General features: G+C 37.4%; 1 protein-coding gene across 9 annotated transcripts in view; it reads right to left on the bottom strand.

Moving 5' to 3' along the window:
• Positions 1 to 26173, bottom strand: part of Diaph2 (diaphanous related formin 2) — a 980694-nt gene that overhangs the window by 559853 nt on the left and 394668 nt on the right. For all 9 annotated transcript variants that reach the window (XM_060375359.1, XM_060375356.1, XM_060375358.1 and 6 more), the window contains one exon: positions 25277 to 25378. In XM_060375359.1, the coding sequence (XP_060231342.1) occupies positions 25277 to 25378 (102 nt within the window). The remainder of the gene's footprint in view (positions 1 to 25276; positions 25379 to 26173) is intronic.

The following is a 26173-nucleotide window of genomic DNA, read 5'->3' as shown; positions in this document are numbered from 1 at the left end:
TGCGACTTTCCCTAACAAACTATCTTCCAGTACTGTGTTGTAATCACAAGATTAGGACTAATAATTAAACATTTTTGAACTTATGATTTGCTTCCTGGTCTACTGTTTTCTGGATGGCCTTTGTCATATACACCCAACATGACAAACTTATGTGCCTTGCCATGCCTTCTCCTTCAATGATGGACTGAAATCTGAAAACATAAGGTAATATAAACTTTGCCGCCCTTAAATCAGTTCTGTCAGATATTTTGTCAAATTGATACTTTCAAAAGTTACACATGAATTATTGGATAAACTATAATGGCTATAATCGTGAAGCAACCAACATGTCTGTTTCTACTTTGACATTAACTTACCTACTAAGCATGGACGTTTGCCTCTATGTGAACTTTCAACTTCTATAAATTCTATGTTTTCATACCTTTTCCAGGCAGATATATAAAAGAAAGGAGAGAATACTGTACTGCTATAGTATTTACCCAACTCTCATCATTTTGGAGTATTTTCTTTAAAGTAAATAAATTGTCATCATGTTCCTTCAGTACTCCCCTGAAAAGTACAAAGCATACTACCTATTTTAAGAAGCTTACATATATCTGGAAAAACATAAAATATGCATGGAAAAACTACAGTTGGTAATAAAACAGACACAATTCTAAATAGAAAAAGAAAATTTAAGTTCTAGAGAAGTTTTCTGGAAGAAAAAACTTTAAACATACTACTGCAATGTTTAGTAAAGGCTTCACAATAGAGAAAATAAATACACTTATATTTGAGTGTGTTTACATACATGTAAATGGAAAACACAAAAATAGACTTAAGGAAATGATAGAGAGGAGTTATATGAAAAGGTTTATAGGTTAGAGAGATGTGATATTTATATCTACAGATGAGTTGTATAAGAAAACATGTGGGGGATGCAAAGTGGTGGCGATCAGCATGCACTATTTCTGAAAGGCAGAGGATTTGTAATTCCGAAATTGTTGAGGGAAAATCAACATTGTGGCTCCATGAAGGAGGGGGGACACCACAGGAGCAGAGAACTTTTTGATTCATGTCAGACACGGACTTCTCTGTGACTGGAGAGGGACAGTTTCCTTCTTTGGTCCACCCTCTCCTTCAGAGGAGCTGAGCCACAGGGCCAATGGCATAGATCTTGCTGCCTGAGAACCAAGATAGCAGAGGCGGGAATACTAGCACCTCAGCCTCAGCAGCCAGCATCACCCTTCCCAAGCCTGAGATCCACCTTATAATCCTGCCTGGGTCCCATGCCTGCAAGCAGCCAGCCTTACCAACTACACAGAGCTTGACTGTATGAGCCACTCAGTCCCTCAGTGGCTGTGCAGCCAAAAAAGTCCAGCGGACCGGCAAAACTGTGCAGGTGCACCAAGCACCAAGCCATAGCACATAGACTTCTGTGGAGGCACATAGACACCCCAGTTCTACAACTGCAACTAGATTCCCAGGTACATGGGCTGCAACACCACTGAGCTGTCTGAGAGCAATTTGGTTCATCAGGTACAAACCTGCCAGTAGAGAAAAGGAGGAATACCTGTGCATTTCGATTTAACATGCTAAAGGGTGAATAAGCCTCCAAGTGCCTGCAGAGCCCCAGATCCAGGGTGCTTCTAAGCTAGCAGCCAGACATCAGAAATCTCCCACCCACACATCCACTATGGAAAACAGATGGTTTCTTTGGACAAGGAAACCCTGGCTCTGTGGAGCTACCAGCAGAGTTTAGGCAAATAACTCCTGGAGCTCAGTTAGAGAAAATTACCAGTAGCCTGAAGTCCACTGATATACTCAGAGAATTTGTGCACGTGATCATTACCTGAGCATGCAGTAACTTCAATGCCTGTGACCCCTTCTATGCTTGCAAGGCACCTCTCCCAAAAACTTTAGGCCTCTACATTCTCTAGCGCCTGTCCCTCAAAGCAAATACACATACACCTACACACACACACACTCTAATTTGTCCTTTTGTGCCCACCGATTTCCTCCCACAGGAACAGCTGAAGCTCCAACTCACATGCTGGAACCATTAGACCTCTCTCATCTCCCTGAAGAATTCTCTAGAAGCCAGAAACAGATGGTATCAATCTGAACTGCAGAACCCAAGAACAAACAGCAAAGGTTACAGATAAGCAAATGGCCAGAGGTAGCCAAATGAACTCACCCAACAAAAATCAGGAAATCATGGCTTCACCAGCAACTGGTGAATACTCCAATTCATCATATACACAGGAAAAGGACCTTAAAGATATGCTTATCCAGTTATTAAAGTTACATAAAGAAGAAACAAACAAATCTCTTAGAGAAATGGCCAAGCAAACCCAGACAGTTAAAGAGGAAACAAACAAATCTATCAAAAAATTGACCACTCAGGTGGAAGCAAAGAAAGAAGAACTGAACAAAATTCTCAGAGAAACACAGGCAAATATAGCCAAACAAATAGAGGGACAGGTAGAGGCAAAATTAGTGGCATACAGAGAAGAAACGAACAAAAAATAGAAGCCATCATACAGAGAAAGGAAGCCCCATACTAACAGACAAAAGAAATGGTGCAAGGCATAAAAATACAATTAGAATCAATAAAGGAAACACAAACAGAGAACCCTGGAGCTGGAGAACTTAGAGAAAAGATCAGGAACTACAAAAGTAAGCATCACCAACAGAATACAAGAGATGGAAGGGAGAATCTCTGCTGTTGAAATTACACTGGCAGAAATTGATAATTCTCTCAAAGGCAGATAATTCCCAAACACAAAGCATCCAAGAAATCAAGGATGCCATGAAAAGGCGAAATCTGAGATGATAAAAATTGATGAAAAAGAAGATTCCAGTTGCCAAGGTCCAGAAAATATCTTCAAGAAAATCATAGAAGAAAATTTCCCCAATTTTAAGAAAGAGATGTCCATAAACATATAAGAGTCCTACAGAACACCAAACAGACTAGACCAGAAAAGAAACACATCATATCACATCATTGTCATAAAACTGAATGGACAGAACAAAGAAAAGATATTGAAAGCAGCAAAGGAAAAAAGCCAAGTAACATATAAAGGTAGACGTATCAGAATCATGCCGGACTTCTCATCAGAAACTATGAAAGCCAGAAGGGCCTGGGCAGAGGTCATGCAGACTTTAAAGAGAACACAGATGTCAACCCAGACTACTTTACCCAGTAAAACTTTCAATCAACATAGATGGAGAAAACAAAATATTCCATGATAAAACTAAATTTAAGCATTTTCTACAAAGCAAACCAGCCCTACAGAAGTTATGAGAAGGAAAACTCCAATCCAACAAAAAAAACTATATGCAAGAAAACATAGGATACTGATAATTTACCTACTAAAATTAAAAGAAAACAAGCAATGAATCAGAGTAAGACCACCAACTCCACAATAAAAAGAATTAATGTTCATTGGTCAGTATTATCTATCAACATCAATGGATTCAATTCTCCAATAAAAAGACACAGACTAACAGAATGGATGTGGAAACAGGATCCAGCACTCTCTGCATCCAAGAAACGCACCTCTGCAACAAAGATAAAGACTACCTAAGAGTAAAGGGCTGGAAAAATTTTTTAAAGCAAATGGAACCAGAAAACAAGTTGAGGTAGCTATCCTAATATCTAATAAAATAGATTTTCAACCAAAATTAATAAAAAAAAAAGATGAATAGGGACACTACATTCTCATCAAAGGAAAAATCCACCAAGAGGACATCACAATTCTGAACATCTATGCCCCAAATACAAGAGTGCCTACATTCATAAATGAAACATTATTAAAACATTAATCACACATCGATCCCAATACATTCATAGTGGGAGATTTCAACACCCCACTTTCACCAAGGGACAGATCATCTAGACAGAAACCAAATAAGGAAATAAAGGCACTTACAAATGTCCTAAATCAAATGGACCTAATGGATGTCTACAGAGCTTTTCACCCAAACACAAAAGATTATACATTCTTTTCAGCACCTCATGGAACCTTCTCTAAAATAGAGAATAATGTTGGTCACAAAGCAAGCCTCAACAGAAACAAGAAGATTGAAATAATCCCCTGTATTCTATCAGACCACCATGGACTAAAGCTGGACCTCAACAACAACACAAATAGTATATAGAAACTGAATAAATTACTCAGACAATTAGGAATAACGCTTCCTCAAGACCCAGCTATACCACTGCTAGGTATATACCCAAAATTTGCTCAAGTACACAACAAGGAAGTTTATTCAACCATGTTTATAGCAGCTTTATTTGTAATATCCAGAACCTGGAAACAACCCAGATGTCCATCAACACAAGAATGGATACAGAAATTGTGGTATTTTTACACAATGGAATACTACTCAGCAATCAAAAATGAGGAAATCATGAAATTTGCAGGCAAAAGATGGGATGTAGAAAAGATCATTCTGAGTGAAGTATCCCAGAAGGAGAAAGAAAAACATGGTATATACTCACTTATATAGACCTACAAGATATAATAAACATAATGAAATCTATACACCTAAAGGAGATAAACAAGAAAGCAGACACAAGGTAAAATGATCAATCCTCACTTAGAAAGACAAATGAGATGTGCATTGGACATATGACAGGAGTCTACTGCAGAAGGCATCTGAAAGATCCTACCAAGCAGCGCTTCAAAACAGATACTAAGATTCATAACCAAACCTTCGGCAGAAGGGGAGTTAGTATGACAGGGAAAGGATAGGAGCCCCACAAGGACCAAATATATCTGGGCACAGGGTTTCTTTCTGAAACTGTTTCTCCAACCAAGGACCATGTATAGATATAGCCTCGAACCTTTACTTGGACTAAGCTCGTGGTAGATCAATAACCAATTGGTTTCCTGTAGTAGGGGGAACAGGGACTATCTCTGACAGGAACTCAATGGCAGGCTCTTTGACTCCCCACCCCCCAAGGGAGGAGCAGTTCTGCTAGGCCACAAAGGAGGACTTTGCAGCTAACCCTGAAGATACCTGATAAAACAGGGCCAGATGAAAGGGGAGGAGGTCCTCCCCAGTCTGTGGACTTGGAAAGGGGCAGGGAGAAGCTCAGGGAGGGAGGGTGGGATTGAGAGGGAATGGTGGAGCAGGATGCAGCTGGGATGCAGAGTTGATAAAATATAAATAATAATAACAACAACAACAAACAAAAAAGCGACATCCAAGAACACATAAAACATATCTTTCACCATGGCCAAGTAGGCTTCCTATCAGGCATGTAAGGAAGATTCAATATATGGAAATCCATCAATATATTCCAACATATAAAGAAACTGAAGGATAAAAACCACATGATCATCTCATAAGATGCCAATGAGTCATTTGACAAAGTCCAACATCCATTGAAGTTTAAAGTCTTGGAGAGATCAAGAATCCAAGGCACATAAGTAAACATAGTAAACGCAATACGCAGCAATCCTATAGTTAACATCAAACTCAATAGAGAAAATCTTAAATCATTCCCATTGAAATCAGGGACAAGGCATGGCTGCCTACTCTCTCCATATCTCTTCAACATAGTACTTGAAGTCCTTGCTAGAGCAACACAACAAGTAAAGGAGATCAAGCAGACACAAATCAGAAAGAAAGAATTCAAACTTTCACTATTCGCAGATGGTATGGTAGTATACCTGAGTGACCCCAAAAATTCAGCCAGAGAACTCCTTCAGCTGATAAAACTTCAGTAAAGTGGCTGGATACAAAATTAACTCCAAAAAAATCAGAAGCCCTCCTGTATAACAAAGCCAAAAAGGCCAATAAAGGTACTTTTGCACAAAGGTAGATGGTAGAGTTTATCACAATAGGGAAGACATGGTAGTAGGAACATTAAGGTGGTTGATCACGTTGTATTTACAGTGGGAATAAGAAAGAAAATATTGCTAGTGTTCATCTGTGTTTCTCCCTTTTTTAAAAAAAAATTATTCGCCATTGTACCCTAGCCAAATGGATGATGCCATCTACATTCAGACTTGTCAGCTCCTAGTTTTCATCTCTGTTCTCCATTGGGATGGGTAGAGATCCTAAAGGTGCCATTGGTCCAATATCAACAAGGAATGTAAACTATCCTGATACATGGGCTTTCAGTCTTGTTTAAGTAATAACACGTACATGGACTTATATTTTATTCTGTCTTGACTCTGGATTTCAGTTCTTGACCTACAAGCTCAGAGTATGAATTTGATTTTGATCACTTCTCAATATTGCCTACAACAGAAATAATATAGCCAACATGTACATTTTAGTAAGAATAGTTATAGAAATAACAGTAGTTAACATTTATTGAGGATTTTCTGTCAGACATTTTTCTGCTTGAGTGATTCTCAAAAACACCGTAAGAAAAATCTGCTATCATTACACTGTAACTAAGAATGTGTGATGGTTTAAATGAGAAATATCTCCACAGGCTCAGGTATTTAACATTGTTCCCCAATTGGTAATGTTGTTTGGGTAGATTTTTAAAGTGCGCTTTGCTGAAATAAGAACATCACCTTTGGCAGACTTTATGTGATTATAGTCTCTCCTTGTTTCCTTTTTATTCTCTCTACTTCATGATTGTGGGTGCATATATGTACTCTAAGCTTTCTGTTACTGCCTCCCCCTACCATCATGGACTTTTATCCTTATAGAGCCATAAGTCAAATTAAACTCATTCTTCCTATAAGAAGAATGCTTTTATTCATGACATTTTTTCTTTTTTTTTTCAGTTCAAAACAACAAAATTTTATTGTGTCAGAAGATCCAAGAGGAAGGCGAGGACTATTGATAGCATACAATAAAGAGAGTTTAAGATCATAATACATGGATTCTATTATCATTGAAAAGTTGCCTAGCCGAGACTGATTGTACAAGTTGGTGAAGGCTGCTCTACTGTGTGAAGGCTGCCCAGCTATATTGTAGTATGTGCTGTAATCAATGCTATCAGCCTTTGCTCAGAAGGCTAATACCTCAAAGGAAATGCCAGTGCCCCAGAGGAGAGAAATTCACGGTGAATCAAAGTAGGAGGATTTTGAAAGGGTCTTACTGGCTTGTTAAGAAGCCAAGCACGATAATTTGCCTATGCTTCACGTGAAGGGTGTTTGAACAACACAAAGAATGAATTCTAAGTGCACCTGAGGCACACAGAGACACCCAGAGCTTAGTTAGTGACCAAGTGGTCCCTCTTGTTACCTTTTTTCTTTTTTTTTTTTTTTTGAATTTTATTTTTTTCTTATCAGTTACATTTTATTAACTCTGTATCCCAGCCGTGTCCCGATCCCTCATTCCCTCCCAGTCCCTCCCTCCCTCCCTCATCTCCACCGTGCCCCTTTCCAAGTCCACTGATGGGGGGCACCTCCTCCCCATTCATCTGATGCTGTTTTATCAGGTATCTTCAGGACTGGCTGCAAAGCCCTCCTCTGTGGCCTAACAGGACTGCTCCTCCCTTCGGGGGTGGGGAGACCAAAGAGCCAGTCATTGAGTTCCTGTTAGAAATAGTCCTTGTTCCCTTCACTTTGGGAAACCAATTGGTTACTGAGCTACCACAGGCTACATCTGAGCGGGGGTTCTAGGTTAAATCCATACATGGTCCTTGGTTGATTGTCAATCTCAGAAAAGACCCTGTGCCCAGATATATTTGGTCCTTGTGGACATTTTTTCAAAACAACATAAAAGTAACTAATATATCATTAAACTAAAGTGCCCCTTAAGCATTACTGGAAGCTGGAACTCTGACTGATTAGATGATAATTGGTAGGGAAACCATCAATAAGGTATGAAAATGCTCCAAAAAATATGTAACAATGTATAAGTTTGGTAATAAAAATAAAAATGAAAAGATGAATGAATGAGACAGAACAAAGGAAGTACTTGGTAACTTTCTTTGCCCATAGCAAAGAAAACTAAAAAATAGTTCCAATGATTTAGTTTTCTTATTCCAGCAAAGTTAGCATTAATGACAGCATAAAGAGAAGCTGACTGTGAGTCTCAAGATAGGCAGCTCAGTCCCTAAGTGGGTTCCCTAGTAAGGGGAGCAGGGTCTCTCTCTGACATTGGACTCAGTGGCCAGCTCTTTGATCACTTCCCCCTGGGTGCCAGGACACAGAGGAAGTCTCTGCAGGCAGTCCAGATGAGACCTGATAGGCTAGGGTCAGATAATAGGGGAGAAGGACTTCTGCTATCAGTGGGCTAGGGAAGTGACATAGAGAGAGAGGGGAGGAAAGGTGGGACTGGGAGGAGATGATGGAAGAGGCTACACCTGGGGTACAAAGTGAATGAACTGTAATAAATAATAATTTTAAAAAAATTAAAAAATAAAGAGAAGCTGAAGAAAGTGCTCAGCAGTTAGAAGAATTTAGAGTTCTTGTAAAAGACCCAAGTTCCATTCTAAGTACTCACACTGAATGGTTAACAAAATCTATAACTCTAGTTTCAGGGTACCCGTTGCTTTTGTTATACACTCATGTGCAACTGCACAAACACAGCCAAACCCATACATATAGTTAAAAAATAACATTAGAAGTTGAAGTAGGCATTGATATGGTATTGGTTACTGTTTGCCTGTTCATTTTGTTTCAGGGGTTGTGGGGAGATGAATGTGATTCTTCAGATCTCCTGTGATCTATACATGAGTAAGCTATTCAATGACTAAAATGACAGCAGAGGCAGATAGGGTACAGTTTAGCAACAATGTCAATCAAACATAATTTTCTGTGCAAAAATTGCCTAATTATCATATTTTCACTTTCCAGTTCTGGGAATCCAGGAAAATTCCTATGATTTTTTTTTCTAAGTTATAGGAAAATAGAATGAAAGACACTAGTTGCAATTATGAACATATTAACATATATCCTTTTACTCTAATTTATTTTATTATCATTGAAGGGAATATGCTTGACAATTTTCCAGTGTGCCAATTTTGCACATTTTCACCAACAAAGACATTAGCTTCTGCTTATTGCTAGGCCACAGATAAGGACATTGCAACCATCCTGAAGATACCTGATAAGCTAAGGCCAGATGGAAGGAGAGGAGGACATCCCCTCTCAGTGGACTCTGAAGGGGACAGGGAGGAGATGAGGGAGGGAGGGGAGGATTGGGAAGGAAAGAGGGAGAGGGCTACGGCTGGGATACAACTGAATGTATAAAATTATTTAAAAATAAAAATATTAAAAAAAGAACTTTTAACTACTGGCAACCATAAAAAAAGATTCACAATATTGGAATAATTTTCAAATTGGTCATACAATACTATACAGCAGTAATCTTTTCTCACATTTTAACATGTCCTTTACTGACCACATTTACATTTAAACTCTCTCTCTCTGTGTATGTATATATATATATGCATGTTTATATACATTATATTTTATTATGTAACTTATATACTATTTAAATGCCCTAACTGATTTATCTAAAGGCTCTAAATCCTCTCACTGATGATAAAAAAATGTTACCTTTATGACTATGGAGTAATACAACATAACAATAGTATTTGGTAAAGTTTTAAAATAGAATTGAATTTGATAATTACATGAATAGATGCCATGGGAGAGGAAAAAAACTGAAAAGATGAGTATTTGGAAGAGAATGGGTAAAGAGTTAAATATTGTACCTTGATAAGCACCTAGTACAGAATTTTTTGTGGTTTTTTTATTGATTGATTGATAATGTACATAGGTGTGTTGCCTGCATATGTATCTGTATAAGAGTATCATATGCCCTAGAATTGGAATTACAGGCAGTTATGAACTGCCATGTGGGTGCTGGGAATTGAACCAGGGTCTTTGGAAGAGCAGCCAGTGCTCTGAACTACTGATCCATCTCTCCAACCCATACTACAGGGTTTTGAATATATTAGATACTTAAATATTTGCTGATTTATGTAAGCACTCCTTAGATGAATAACTAATTCCAGATTTTTCCAGGAAATACAGACAGATTGCATATTGAACAAAGGTAAGATTTTATGATAATTTATTTTCTCCCCAATAATGATACAACTTATGATGTCAAACATAAAATGCAGTGGAATTATTTTTGTTGAATTGCTAGTATTAGGTGTTAATATGCCATTAGTCAGACTGACAAATGAAGACATTGTAAACTACAGCAGAGTCTTAGATGCCCTTTGATTTAGCAAAATTTTCTTTATTCATTCACTACATATGCAAACGTTTGATACATGTCAGGTGATGAAAAATGATAGCTGATCAAAAACAAATAGATATATCCATATGCACAAACAGGAACCACAAATACATTAAGAAGATGCATAGAAGAAAAAAGCTAAGATTGGTGGTACAGGCCTAAAATTCCAGTGAATGTGAGGTAGAAATAGGAGGATTAGAAGTTCAAGGTCACCCTCAGATACAAAGCAAGTTCATTTTTAGCCTTGGCTACATGAGAGTCTATCTGGAATACACATAAAAATACAAAGAATACACAACAGGGATGGTTTGAAAAAGGCTAAAAGATCGTACATAACACTATTTGACGCAAGGTGGTTAATCAAAGCAATATTACCCAGACCCAATATAATATTTTAAGATTAAGGTTCAAGGGAAATCTTTTTTCTAATTGCCAGAAAAAGGGAGAATCAAGTATCTATATTTCCCATGATTATGTTGTTAGTTGCCAAGGAAGATATATGAACTTCTGAGTTTTACATAAGTGAAACCAAACTCCAGTTGTGTCAATTTACAGTTATGTGACCAAGTGCAAAGTTTGCTAATATTTCTATTTTAATTTCTTCACCAGCAAAATGCATTTGTTACATTATTTATGCATGTTTAGAAGGACATGAAGAAGATATTGTGTAGAACATGTTTGTTGTTCAACTGATAACAGTTAGAAAACAAAAGCTGCTACTACCTTTACCTTCTCTATTTACCCTTAGAAATTCTTAATGATGTTAGTTTTGTGTAGGGTGATGAATATGGATGTATTTGTATTTTTCTACATGCTGACATCCAGTTAGACAGCACCATTTGTTGAAGATCCTACCTTTTTTCTATTGTATGATTTTGGCCTCTTTGTCAAAAATCAAATAGCGATAGGTGTGTGGGTTTATTTCTGGGTCTTCTCTTTGATTCCATTGATCCACCAAACTTTTCTATGCCAGTGCCACATAGTTTTTATTAATGTTGCTCTATAGTATAGGTTCAGATCAGGGATGGACATACCTCCAGAAGATCTGTTATTGTATAGGGTTGTTTTAGCAATTCTGTTTTTTGTTTGTTTGTTTGTTTTGTTTTTCCATATGAAGTTCAGAATTGTTCTTTCTAGTTCCTTAAATAATTGTGTTAGTATTTTGATGGGGATTGCATTGAATCTGTTTTGGTAGGATAGCCATTTTCACTATCAAGGCCTCAACATAAAATCATACACAGTAAACCTGTTAGAAGAAAAAGCGGTGAAAAGCCTTGGATTGGCACAGGAAACAGCTTCCTGAACAGAACACCAAAGGCACAGGCTCTAACATCAACAATCAATAAATGGGACCTCAAGAAACTGAAAAGTTTTTGTGAAGCAAAGGACACTGTCATCAGAACAAAACGTCACCCTACAGATTGGGAAAGGATCGTCACCAACCCTCTATATGACAGAGTGCTAATACTTAGAATATAAAAAAGAATTTGAGAAGTTAAACACCAATAAACCAAGTAATCCACCTAAAAAAATAAGGTACAGAGCTACACAGAGAATTCTCAAAAAAGAATATCGAATGACAGAGAAGCTCTTAAGGAAATGCTCAATGTCCTTAGTCTTCAGGGAGAGGCAAATCAAAACAACCTAGATATTTCACCTTACACCCATCATAATTCATAATGGCTAAGATCAGAAGCTCAAGTGACCAAACATGCTGGAGAGGATGTAGAGAAAGGGAAACCCTCCTCCATTGCTGGTGGGATGTAAACTTGTACAACCACTTTGGAAATCATGCTGGCACTTTCTCAGAAAATTAGGAATAGTGCTACCTCAAGATCCAGCTATCCCACTCCTCGGCATATATCCAAAAGATGCTCAAGTACACAAGGACATTTGCTCAACCAGAATCTTGAAACAACACAGATGTCCCTCGATGGAGGAAAGGATTCAGAATTTGTGGTACATTTACACAATACAATACTACTCAGAAATTAAAAACAAAGAAATGATGAATTTGCAAGCAAATGGTGAGAACTAGAAAATAGGGAACAGGATAGGAACCTACCACAGTTGGCCTCTGAAAGACTCTACTGATCGACATATCTAAAAAGAGGGTGAGACTCATAGCTAAACTTCGGACAGAGTGCAGGGAATCTTAGGGAAAAAAAGGGTAAATAGAAAGACCTGGAGTGGACAGGAGTTCTAAAAGAGACTAACAGAGCCCTAAAAACCAAGCCCAGAGGTCTCTAAAGAGAACCAAACAAAGACAATTGCAGGGAGAAGACCTAAAACCCCAGCTCAGATGTATCCCATAAATTCTGTCTCCAAGCGGGGTTCTCTAGTAAGGAGAGCAGAGATTTTCTCTGGCAAGAGCTCAGTGGCAGGTTCTCTGATCACCTCCCCCTGGGGGGTGGGTGCATCTTGCCAGTCCACAGAGGCAGTCAATGCAACTAGTCCTGATGAGACCTGAAAGGCTAGGTTCAAATAGAAGGGGAGGAAGACCTCCCTTATCAGTAGATTAGGGGAAGGGCATAGGAAGAGAAGAGGGCTAGAGGGCGGGATTGAGAAGAGAGGAGGGAGGGGGCTGCAGTCAGGATACTTTAAATTATAATAAATTAAATTAATTGTAATAAATGATAATAATAAGAATAATAAAGAAATTCTCAATGAGAAAGATACATGATCATTGACATGTTTTGTAAACAGGAGGAAAAGTCTTTTTGAATATACAATTAATCAATGTGTGTCTGTGGTAGTCACAAATTGAAGAGTTTGGCCACTGGGTAGAGTGAAAATATCATGCTGTATTTATTTTTCATTCATAATACACATTTATTATTATACATATTATAACTGGAAATATATTCTTTTTTAATTAATTACTGTTTATGTATGCACTTTACAAAGCAATTATAGCTACATTCCTCCTCTCCTTCCTGTCCCAACCATCCCTATGTCTTCCCTTGTCCCACTTCCTTACATCTGAGAAAAGGGGAGCTCCCCTACCATCCCATCCCAGCATATCATGTTACAGCAGTGTTAATCACATCTTCTTCCCCTGTGGCCTGGTGTGCAGCAATGCCAGGAAGAAATGATCAAAATGTATTCTTTAACAAGAACAACAAAAATATCAGGCGGCTATAGAGGAAGTGAAGACATTTGCTGATATCTCTAATCATCAATTACTAATGTTCAGAAAATATCAAAATGATTGTTTCAGTCTTAAATGCGGAATTTTAAAGTCAGACCAATGTATATTGGTAGACAAAAGATGAACTGTCATCAGAAGGTTTTGCTGTTTAAAGGAATTATATAGATAATCATGCTTAGCAAAAATAGGAAGCACTGACATAGATCCCCAGTTATATATACAACTCTTAATGGGTTCATGTCTCATAAAGGCACTGGAGTGTTTTTTTTAATATGTTGATTTGCATTTATTGCATAATTTATTTATTTATTTTGGACTATCATTTTTTCTTTTTAATTGAAAATATTTTATTATTATTATTAATTACACTTTATTCGTTTTGTATCCCCCCATAAGCCCCTCCCTACTCCTCTCCCGATCCCAACCTTCCTCCCCTTTCTGTGTGCATGCTCCTCCCCAAGTCCACTGATAGGGGAGGTCCTCCTCTCCTTCCTTCTGATCTTAGTCTATCAGATCACATCAGGAGTGGCTGCACTGTCTTCTTCTGTGGCCTGGTAAGGCTGCTCCCCCCTCAGGGGGAGGTGATCAAAGAGCAGGCCAATCAGTTTATGTCAGAAGCAGTCCCTCTTCCCATCACTATGTAACCCACTTGGACACTAAACTGCCATGGGCTACATCTGTGCAGGGGTTCTAGGTTATCTCCATGAATAGTCCTTGGTTGTAGTATGAGTCTCTGGGAAGTTTCCTGTGTTCAAATTTTCTTGTTCTGTTGCTCTCCTTGTGGAGTTCCTGTCCTCTCCAGCTCTTGCTATTCCCACTTCTTACATAAAATTCCATTCACTCTGCCCGCCAGTTGGCCATCAGGCTCAGCATCTGCTTTGATAGTCAGGAGAGATTAGAGCCTTGGTTAATCTATGAATTGAAGATTTAAATTATAGACTGTTGAAAACTGACTCTAAATCAGAAAAATAATACTTAGAGAGACTATTTCCCCAAAGATGTGGAAATTTTGCATTGAGAACCATCTACTTGTTTTTAACATGGAATGGAACAAGGTAACAAGGTAATGTAACAAGGGAACAATGTAACAAGGTAATGTCTGCCCCAAAGACATTGTAAACTCAGAGGACTCACACTGGGAAGTTCAATAAGAATTTCAAAACATTCTCATGAAAACATCTACATGAGGTCACAAATAACTGTTACTGTGGAGATTTGCTAGTCTATTAGAATGTATGTTAATTTGGCTGTAATGGCATTTAAAGCAAACAAACAAACAAACAAAAAAAGCTGTGAAAATGGCCTTGGAGCATTATCTTTAGTTACTTGAAGAGTTTCTAGTTTTCTTTTTTAATACAGTTTATGTTAAAATAACCTTTATTAATTTAGAGAAGACAATCAATGTCTGTGAAAGAACGGACTTTTTGGATTTTTTTTTTGTGGTCATTGTGAGTGATTGCTTTTTCTTTTTCTTAGTTTCATATTCTTCCTTTGTTCTAAATCTTAGACTGACATCTAGCTTTGACAATCATAGTATGTTTTATTTCCTGAGGGGGAATAACTTATAATGCTGTTTAGTTTTGTACTATTGGTGTGTTGGTGAATTTTTGAACTGTGTGCTAACTGCAATAAATTATATGAACTGAGGAAAAAAAAAAGAAAATTAGAGACATATGGAAAAAATAAGATGGTGAATTTTTTTAATGAGCATTTATTTTTTATTTTTTTAAATTACACTTTATTCATTTTGTATCCCAGCTGTAGTCCCCTCCCCCACTGCCTCCCAATCCAACCCTCCCTTCACCTTCTTCTCCTATGTCCCTCCCCCAGTCCAATGATAGGGAAAGTCCTTCTCCCCTTCAAGATGGTTAAAATTTGATATTTTAAAATTTAATGAAAAGTAATCAATTGCAAAATTGATTGAAAATTGTTGACCTACTGTGAATATTCAATTTTCAGGTGATTTGATTTTACCTTATTTTATTACAAAATGTGACTGAAATAAACAATCCTTAGGCAGGATTCATATGAGATGTTAATGAAATGAATGGTAATATAAATACAGGGACATGAGAATGACTGATGGTGAATTGCCTTTTATTTGATCAACAATTATTTTTTATTAATTACACTTTATTCACTTTGTATCCCCCCATAAGCCCCTCCCTCCTCCCCTCCCTTGAACAACAATTATTAAGCTGACCCTTTCTAAAATAAAATTTACCACATATACAAATAAGAGCTAGCATTCATACATGCAGAAAGAAAGAAAAAACAAATGGGTCATTACACATTAAAATGCTGAACATTGGTTGCAAGCAAGATGAAGACAAATGTAAATTTTTCCTAGTGAATACGAAAACTAAGAAAATGTAATATGTATGTAATATGAACAGAACCTATGACTTACAATTTTCTTTCTGAAGTAATTGTTTTTGATTTTATATTGGAAGGGGAACGCTTTTTACCAGTCTCCTTTTCAACTGGTTAAGCTCTCTTGAACATGGTTTGTAAGCACTTTTGAGGCTTTAAAACAATTAAAGCAAAATGAGCGTATAACTCTCTTTTTGCCCTCATATATTTGTGAAAAAGAAATAGGAAAAGAATCATTGTTCTGGTCCACATGCAGAAAAATGAAAATAGATCTATATTTATCACCCTGCACAAAACTAAAGTCCAAGTGGATCAAAGACCTCAGCATAAAACCAGATACTCTAAATCTGTTAGAAGAAAAAGTGGGGAACAGCCTAAAACTCATTGGCACAGGAGACAACTTCCTGAACAGAACACCAACAGCACAGGCTCTAAGAGCAACAATCAATAAATGGGACCTCATGAAACTGAAAAGTTTCTGTAAAGCAAAGGATACCGTCATCAAAACAAAACGACTGCCTACAGACTGGGAAAGAATCTTCACTAATCCTTTATCTGACAGAGGACTAATATCCAGTATATACAAAGAACTAAAGAAGCCGAAAAGCAGCAATCCAAGTAATCCAATTAAAAAATGGTGAACAGAGCTAAGCAGAGAATTCTCGACAGAGGAATATCGAATGGCAGGGAAACACTTAAAGAAATGCTCAGCCTCATTAGCCATCAGGGAAATGCAAATCAAAACGACCCTGAGATATCACCTTACACCCATCAGAATGGCCAAGATGAAAAACTCAAGGGACAACACATGCTGGAGAGGTTGTGGAGAAAGGGGAACCCTCCTCCACTGCTGGTGGGAATGTCAACTGGTACAACCACTCTGGGAAGCTATCTGGCGCTTTCTAAGACAATTAGGAATAGTGCTTCCTCAAGACCCAGCTATACCACTGCTAGGCATATACCCAAAATTTGCTCAAGTACACAAAAGGGATACTTGCTCAACCATGTTTATAGCAGCTTTATTTGTAATAGCCAGAACCTGGAAACAACCCAGATGTCCATCAACGGAGGAATGGGTACAGAAATTGTGGTATATTTACACAATGGAATACTACTCAGCAATCAAAAAGGAGGAAATCATGAAATTTGAAGGCAAATGGTGGGATCTAGAAAAGATCATTCTGAGTGAAATATCCCAGAAGGAGAAAGACAAACATGGGATATACTCACTTATATAGACCTATAAGATATGATAAACATAATGAAATCTATACACCTAAAAAAGATAATCAAGAGAGTGGACATGGGGTAAGATGATCAATCCTTGTTTAGAAAGACAGATGGGATGTGCATTGAATGTATGACAGGAGCCTACTGAGCGCATCTGAAAGACTCTAACTAGCAGTGTTTTCAAAGCAAAGACTCATGACCAAACCTTTGGCAGAGTACAGGGAATCATAAGAAAGAAGGGGAGTTAGTCTGATGGGGAAAGGATAGGAGCTCCACAAGGACCAAATATATCTGGGCCCAGGTCTTTTCTGAGACTGACATTCAACCAAGGACCATGTATGGATACAACCTAGAACCCCCGCTCAGATGTAGCCTGTGGTAGCTCAGTAACCAATTGGTTTCCCAAAGTGAAGGGAACAAGGACTATTTCTAACAGGTACTCAATGACTGGTTCTTTGGCCTCCCCACCCCCTAAGGGAGGAGCAGTCCTGTTAGGCCACACAGGAGGGCTTTGCAGCCAGTCCTGAAGATACCTGATAAAACAGTATCAGATGAATGGGGAGGAGGTCCACCCCTATCAGTGGACTTAGAAAGGGGCACAGTGGAGATGAGGGAGGGAGGGAGGGACTGGGAGGGAATGAGGGATCAGGACACGGCTGGGATACAGAGTTAATAAAATGTAACTGATAAGAAAAAAATAAAATTCAAAAAAAAAGAATTATTGTTCTGTCAGTAATATCACATAATCTGTTCTTTTCATTAAAGATTTATATATATGGGGCTCTCGAAACATCTTTTCTTACTATATTGTACATTGGAAATACTGTGAATTGAAAAATATGGGTAATACTGAAGTCAGAAAAACAAAAGTACTTATTACTAAGAGAACTAATTATTGTATTCTTTTCTCAAAAGCCTTGTTAGTTTCATAGATATACAGAGGACAGGTCCCTATCCCCAGCGCAAGACAAGTGGGAATTTCTCTGGCTTTGAGGTTTGAGAATAGCTCAGCTACAAACATACCCAGTAGCATATAAAAGCTCCAGGTGGGAGCTCTGACTGCAAGAGCTTTCAAAGACCTCTGCTTTTCTTTCAGTAGAGGTACAGCACATAATTACAATAAATGTCCCAAATTCAATTCCATAGGAGGTAGTTTGGAGGAAAAGTCAGTGGGAAGCAATGTAGACAATACATCCTTTTAAAGAAGAAGATTATTGATCACAGAAGGTGAAAGAGTAGCATGTCCCTCTTGCTGGGAGTTCTGTCTCCACAAAGAGGGAAGATCTCTGGCTTTATATTGTTTGTTTTTCTCCTTAATTCCCTTCTCTTTTTTTTTCCTCCCAGTAGATTACAAGTTGTTACAAGAAAACAGAAATTTGTGACAGTTAAAAAAAAAAAAAAGATTAGAGAAAGTTCACCAACCCAAGGACTGACTCAGATAAGCTTTATTTTCTTTCTCCAAAACAAACAAACAAGCAAAACCTACTAATTTTGCACATTTCATTGATTATTATTGGTAGTAGTATTTGAGTCAATATCAAGGAAGTAATCTCATGTATGGCACTCATCTTGCTCTAGCCCTGAGACTTAATTTATTTATTATTACTTATTACAATTTATTCACTTTGTATCCCGGCTGCAGCTCCACTACCCAGCCCTCAGTGCTACCCATCCTCCCTTTTCTCCTGCTATGCTCCTTTCCTAGTCCACTGATATGGGAGGTCCTCTGTCACTGTTATCCTCCATTGATTGTGGAAATGTAACCTTGTACAACCACCTTGAAAATTAATCTTGTGCTTTCTTAGAAAATTAGGAATAGTGCTACATCAATACCCAGCTCTATCACTCCTAGGCATATATATGAAAGGGGATATACCATACAACAAGGACATTTGGTCACCCATGTTCATAGCAGCATTATTCATACTATTAGAATCTGGAAACAACCTAGACATCCCTCAACAGAGGAATGGATATAGATATTGTGGTACATTTTGCACAATGGAATACTATTCAGCTATTAAAAACAAGGAAATCATGAAACTTGCAGGCAAATGGTGGGAATTAGAAAAGATCATCCAGAGTGAGATAATCCAGAAGCAGAAAGACACATACGGTATATCCTCACTTATAAGTGGATGTTAGCCAGATATTATAGGATAAACAAACTAAAATCTATAGTCCTGAAGAAGCTAAACAAGTAGGAACCTAGTGAAGAGGCTGAAACTTCACTCTGAAGGGTCAACAGGAAAGACATTGGAAGTAGGAGAAGACAAGGAACAGGACAGGAGACAGGAGCCTTCCACAGAGTTCTCTGAAAGACTCTACCTATCAAAGAAGATACGGAGACTCATAGCCAAACTTTGGGCAGAATGCAGGAAACTTTAGGAATACTGGGGAAATAGAAAGACTGGAACAATAGCTCCACAAGGAGAACAATGGAGCCCAAAATTGTGGTCTCAGGGGACCCTGCACAGACTGATACTCTAAGCAAGGACCATGCATGGAGAGGACCTAGAATCTTTACTCAGAATCCCATAGGCTGCTCAGTTTTCAAGTAGTTTTCCTAATAAGGGGTAGAAGAGCTGTCTCTGACATGAACTAAGTGGCTGGTTCTTTGATCACCTCTCCCTGGGGGGTGAAGCCTTGCCAGGCCACAGAGAAAGATGAAAGATGAGCCCTGATGAGACTTGACAGCTAGTGTCAGATAGAAAGGGAGGAGATTCTCCCCTAGGGAGAATCTAGGACTAGGGAAGAGCCATAGGGGGAAAAAAGGGGGTGTGTATGACTGGGAAGAGATGAGGGAGGGGCTACAGATGGGATACAAAGTGAATATATTGAAATCAATCAATCAATAAATAAATAAATAGAAATTTAAGACATTTAAAACAGTAAGGCAAGGCACCACATGCCTGTAATCCCAGCACTCAAAAGGCAGGCAGATCTCTGTGTGTTCCAGGTTACTCTGGTCTACAAAGTGAGTCCAGTACAGCCAAAGCTACACAGAGAAACCCTGTCTGGGAAAACAAAACAAAACAAAACAAAAAGTTAAATCTGTCGATATTAGGAAGTGGCATAGGGATTGAGAATAAGATAGGAGAGAAAAGAGTCCACTGGAATTTGCATAGAGGCAAATTAATTCAATAGTTTTATAGGTACATATCATTGTACAATCATTGTGGTTCATCTACCTATAACACTCATAATCTAAGAGAATATATTGAACAAATAACCTCAAAAAGTATTACTTTGTAGAAAGTAATTTGAAAAGGAAGCTCTGGGAGTTTAAGAGACAGATCTAATTTTGACAGGTAAGCAAATGGCATAGTTACTGGGAAAGCCAAATTCAAGCTAAAAAAAGACTTGTAGAAAGGCAGGTAATCAGAAGTGATAACACATAAAATGATTCTGAGAAGAAAAGAATTCAAACCCATAGAAGATGAAATTCAATATGGCTGGAGTACAATGAGCAAAAGCTTAGTTCACACAAAAAGCTAATACCTAAAACTAAGAAATGTTGGCAGAAGCCAGGCCAAAATGTGCCTGATAGTTTAAGATCAGTTAGCACAGTGTTGATGACTAGGAATATGTCTCAGTGGGCTAAGAGTTTGTTGTATGAAGAGAAGGACCCAAGTTCAGCCCCTGACACTCATCGAGAGGCATAAAGGCAAAATCTCCCAACATCAGCACTGAGGAGAACGGAGGAAGTCAATGAGGAGGCCAGCCAGCTTTGCTGAAATAATGAGCTTCAAGTTCACAGAGAAACCCCATTCTCCCAAAATAAGGCAGATAAGTATGTAAAAAAGATACCTAATGTCGAATCTGGCTTTCATTCATGCAGACATGGACAAGATCATTCACTCTCATGTGGCCAAAAATGTGTATATGCTGTTTTCATACAATGAAAAAAAGAAGGAAGAAATGAAGGAAAGAAAGAAGGAAAGTAGGTAGGGAGGAAGAGACGGTAGGTAAAAATAGAAATAAAATATATTGTGGCTTTAGGGTTGAAGGAAGTAAACAATAGGATGCAATACAAATATACTCTAGATAGAGGGACAAAGACAAGAGTGATTATTAGAAGAGCTAAAGTTTTAGCAGAAGATACAGTTAAAAGTTTATGGTAACCAGGCCATAGTAGAGGACAATGCAGCCACTTTTGATGTGAACTGATAGACTAAGATCAGAAAGGAGAGGAGAACCTCCCCTATCAGTGGACTTGGGGAGTGGCATGCATGCAGAGGGAGGAGGGAGGGTAGGATCTGGAGGGGAGGTGGGAGGGGCTTATGGGGGGATGCAGAATGAATAAAGTGTAATTGATGAAAAATAAAAAAAATAAAGTAAGAAAGTGCTGGGAAAAAAAAGTTTATGGTAACAATTAAAGAGAATGATCATGCTGCCTCAGACTACAGCAGTGCTAGTAAAGATGGAAAGCAGATCTCTGATGTATATTTCAGTTGTGATTAGGAAGAAGTTAATGACCTTTTTTGATCAATTTTAATGCATAATTTAAGGCAGAATTCTGATTGCTATTAGTTGACCAGTGAATGAGAAGTAAGGTAGTTGGAAGCTAACACTTCAGAAAAAGCTGATGATAGGAAGCAAAAAGAGGGCAGTAAGTAGCAGAAACCTTGGATCAGTAATACATTTTAATTCAAACATCTATCCATCTATTTTAGGCAGAGAGTGACAAGATTCATATTCTCCAAGAGAAAACCACAGTAGACTGACAAATTTAAGCAGCCACCTTAAAAGCACAAGTACAGTAAGAAAGAAATAATGCTGTCCAGAAGTAGAGGGGGTAGTAATGCCCAAAGAAGAAATAGGGGTTGTTTGTATATATTACATCATCTACCTCATCACTCTTTTCCTTCCCCCTTTCTTTAGTAAATCACACTACTTAAAAGCACCTACTATAAATTCTAACTGAATTTAGCACCTACTATTTACTATGAAATCTTGGAAAAGTTACCTTAGCTTGGTTGGCTTCAGATTCTTCAGCAGTAGTACATAGCTAGTAACAGTGTCAACCTTGCAGTTTACCTCACAAATTATAAGAGAACACAAAATTTTCAACTGGCTTGATCTTGAGCAGGTAATATATAAGTAACTACAGGTGTTGTGAGTTGATGTGTGCACTGTTAGTTTGCTCATATCTTACAAGATAACTCCATAGCCATGTGTGTATAGATAGCATTAACATGAATTATTGATAAAAAATATAGTATGACATGAAGTTGGAAAGAGATAAGGGTTAGCAGTAGGGGACACATAAAGAGGCAACAATGGATGAATATGATCAAAGTATGTTGTATAAATGTATTAATTTTATCAAAAATAATTTAAAAATACTATTTAAAAATGGTACAAGTAAAAAAAAAAGTTAACATAAGCCAGGTACAGGGGTACCAAATCCCAGCATTTGGGTGAGGGTTAGTGGATCTCCATGAGTTCAAGGCCAGCCAAGTGAGTACAGGACAGCCAAGGCTACACAGAGAAACTCTGTCTTGAAAAACAACAACAAAAAATGTTAGCATAAAGTACAATTTCATAAGCTTTTTGCAATCAGTAATACTGTAATAGAACCATTAGTAATAAAAATTGCCCATCTCCTTTTCTGTTATTTGCAGAAGACCTTGATAGGCTAGGGTCAGATGGAAGGGGAGGAGGACCTCCCCTATGAATGGGCTGCAAGAAGGGCACGGAAGGAGGGCTGCAAGAGGGAGAGAGGGCCGGATTGGGAGTGGACAATGGAGGGGGCTACAGTTGGGATACAAAGTGAATAAATTGTAATAAAAAATAATAATAAGGAGAGGGGGACTGAGGATAGATTTCTCTTCTGCAGTAATTGCCTAGCATGTGGGAGATTTGGGCTCAGTAACCAGAGCAACAAAAACAAACAGCATCCAAGAACAATGTTGACTAGCTACAAACTTGGTTACAGAAGTTGAGACAGGAGACGATCTTGAGCCCTTAAGTTAGAGACAAGCCTCGGTGATAGAACAATAAAGCAACTCTGGAGGTAGAAGAGACACTAGAGATCCTAAAATGCTTTTGTTGTGTCATTGGCATGAAAGAGCTTGTGGCAAAGGAGAACAGATGAACAGCTAGAAGAAGAAATGGTAAGAAATGAAAGACAGAAGAAAACTTGAATCTTATTTTCTGAAGTCAGGGAAACACTGAAGAGTTTTGATATTAAAATTATAAATATGAAATTTTAATATGAATACACTATGACAATAGGTGAAGAAAGTTGAGGCCAGGGGCTTTACCAAGTTGAGAATTCAATTACTAGTAAGAATTCTGTTTTTCAAAGCTCTCTTCACATTAGGCAGCTGTTATAAATTAAAGGGTCAAATAGTATGAGAGTATATTCTCACAGAAGTAATTTCATTTGGTATTTTAGTACTTGTTTTAATTTTCTGTCCTTTTAAAATCTCTAACTCACACTTTTCTCTAATTTTTTTTATAATTCAACAAAAATTTACTGTCTGTTTTACACAAGAAGTTGTACATAAATTTAAAAGACTAAGGTTATTAATTATTAGGGCTATTATTATATAATTAATAATTTATTTTTAAAAGAGTGGGCCTAGACTTTATTTAGGAAGTCTCAATTGAAATTCTTAGGCAATTTACATAGTATGAATCACTTAGTAGTAATCCAGATTCTCTCTGACATCACTCAAGCAGACATAAAGCAAAATACAGTAAGAGTAAACATGGGGACTAGGAGAGTTCATGTACATGTAACCTTAAATATTTATGGTTATGTGCATAAACAAGAAATCCCTTTCATTTTCTATTTTTGCCTTTAGTTCAGAAGGTATATTGCTTTTTATGCTCCCCTATTTCATTTCCTTACTGTGGTACAAAGGATATTCCTCTTGTAGGACTTGCTTGACAAATTAATACATCTTCCTAGATAAACTGCACTCAAGGAAAAATGGTTTCTGAGAAACTGTGTAGTGTACCTACTGTAAAACTCATAACCACCATGATGCAGCTGAAATCTCAGATGGTGTATAGCCCTGCTTCAATTATAAGATATATCTGAGTTGCTTAGGTTTCGAATGTGGACTTGGGGCTACAAATTTTATTATTTAGCACTCTGCTAAAATACCACTAGTTAATAAATAATACAGAGCCAATTCAGTTGACTAATAGATTTGATTTTAAAATAAGAGAAATATGTTCCCTAGGTACACTATATGTTCTATTTGATCCCAAATATGCTTGTGTGATTTCCTTTACAAGTATTTGACAGATTTTCTTCAATGTAGGCAACAGCATGCCCTAGAATCAAAGAACTTTAAACATATGGAAGCATTTATTGTACATGCTAAAAAGAACATACTCAGTCCCACCTAATTGAGGGTCATATGAACAAGATTTTTAAACTGCAAAGTAGAAAATCAAACCAATTCTAATATAACTATATTCAAATATCATGGAATATTTTGGGTTAGGTAGCTCCTATTTGAAAAACCGGCATATTTGTAATAAAAGAAAATCCTTTGTTTACAAATGGAAAACAATCAGGAGGCAAAGTAAAGCAGAATTTACCATAAAGGAATTACTCATTCACATAACAAAGAAATCTGTCCTGAATTAAAAAAAAAATAAATATTTTAGGGGTTAGGAATTTAGCTGAATGGTTGAGTACTTGACTGGCAAGCTAAAGGCTGTGGGTTCAATCCCCTGCTCTTGAAAAAATAGGTTTTATTTCAAAGAAACTAAAATTCTAATGCCCTTTATATTCTCTTTCTGGTTAATTATTTGAATAACAGGCTTGTGGTATTTTAAGGTACATGACTATATTCTTTATACTCAGTTATTTTGTATCACTTCAAACAACGGGAATAGGAAAATGATTAAACTACAAGAGATACCTTTATAAATTATTTGTCCTGACAGAAAATACACATTGCAAGCTGTCAATCAATTAGTGACACTGTAGAAAATTTGAAAATACTTGTGATTTTTCTGACACAATATATATATAGTAAAAATAGTTGCTAGTATTTTTTTTTCATTTGCCTAGATCTTAGACTTTTATTTCAGTCTAAGATTTCAGGGAGCTAAAACCTAACATTTATATCTGAAGGGAAGTAAATTAGCTAAGTGGAGCACAGCATACTATTCTGTTTGCATTAATATTATAATTAAATATCAGCACTATTAAAGAGAATATCCTATAATGTTTTGAGATATTTTAAAAAGTAACTAAGTTAAAAAGTAACTTAGTTACTTTTTAAAACCACAAATGCCTATTTTCTAAGTAGTTATACAATAAAAGAAATCGACTAATGTATTTCTTCTGCTTTGTGAGAAGTGTATTCTTAGGCCTTTGGGAATAATACATACCACAACACCAAACTGCTCAGGCTCACAGAGATCATCATATTCACTCTTAAGCTGAGCTAGTTCTCGGAGTATATTCTGCTCGGGGAGATGTTTTACAAGATTCTAAAAAGAAGAGCATAAAAGGTTAGTAGTTGATCACTAAGACTTTTAGACATTCATTGACAACTCAAATAAGGATACAATATATATAGTAAAATTAATTGCTAGTATTTTTCTTTCATTTACCTAGATCTTAGACTTTTATTTCAGTCCAAGATTTCAGGGAGCTAAAACCTAACATTTATATCTGAAGGGAAGTAAATTAGCTAAGTGCAGCACAGCATACTATTCTGTTTGCATTAATATTATAATTAAATATCAGCATTATTAAAGAGAATATCCTATAATGTTTTGACATATTTTATGAATGTAAATTAGCTAAGTGCAAAATCTACCTTTTTAAAAAGGTTTGTCAAGGCGGAAACAGGACATTCTCCCCAAGCATGGTTGGATACCATAAAAAGCTAAAATGATACGCTCAGGATGCGAGGCTAAGCACTGCACTCAGGGTCAGCCGCTTTGGACCCAGAGAAGAGCATGTCTGATTGCATGCGGGTTGATGCCCCAGGTCCCGCCTCTGAGAAAAAGGTATCGGACGGTCTGATGCTCTTTGGGTGGACGACACCTAAATGAACATCTGTACAAAGTCCCAATTTATTTCTAATATCAGAGATCAGACCTCTACTCTTGCCTGATGCGTCTAAAACAAAAAGGGGGAACTGTAGAGAGCTGCGGAATGCTATGCCTTAAAGATGGAGCTGGTTTCCGCCTTCCCGATGGTGAGTGCTCTCTGTTACGAACAACTCCACATTTGGCTAAGGCCGAGGATCTGGCTTGCTTCCATGTATGTGGACCTAT

This window comes from Meriones unguiculatus, chromosome X, assembly GCF_030254825.1.
Source record: "Meriones unguiculatus strain TT.TT164.6M chromosome X, Bangor_MerUng_6.1, whole genome shotgun sequence".
Lineage (NCBI taxonomy): Eukaryota > Metazoa > Chordata > Mammalia > Rodentia > Muridae > Meriones > Meriones unguiculatus.
Note: the sequence above shows the minus strand (reverse complement) of the source record. Positions and strands in the feature narration are given on the sequence as shown.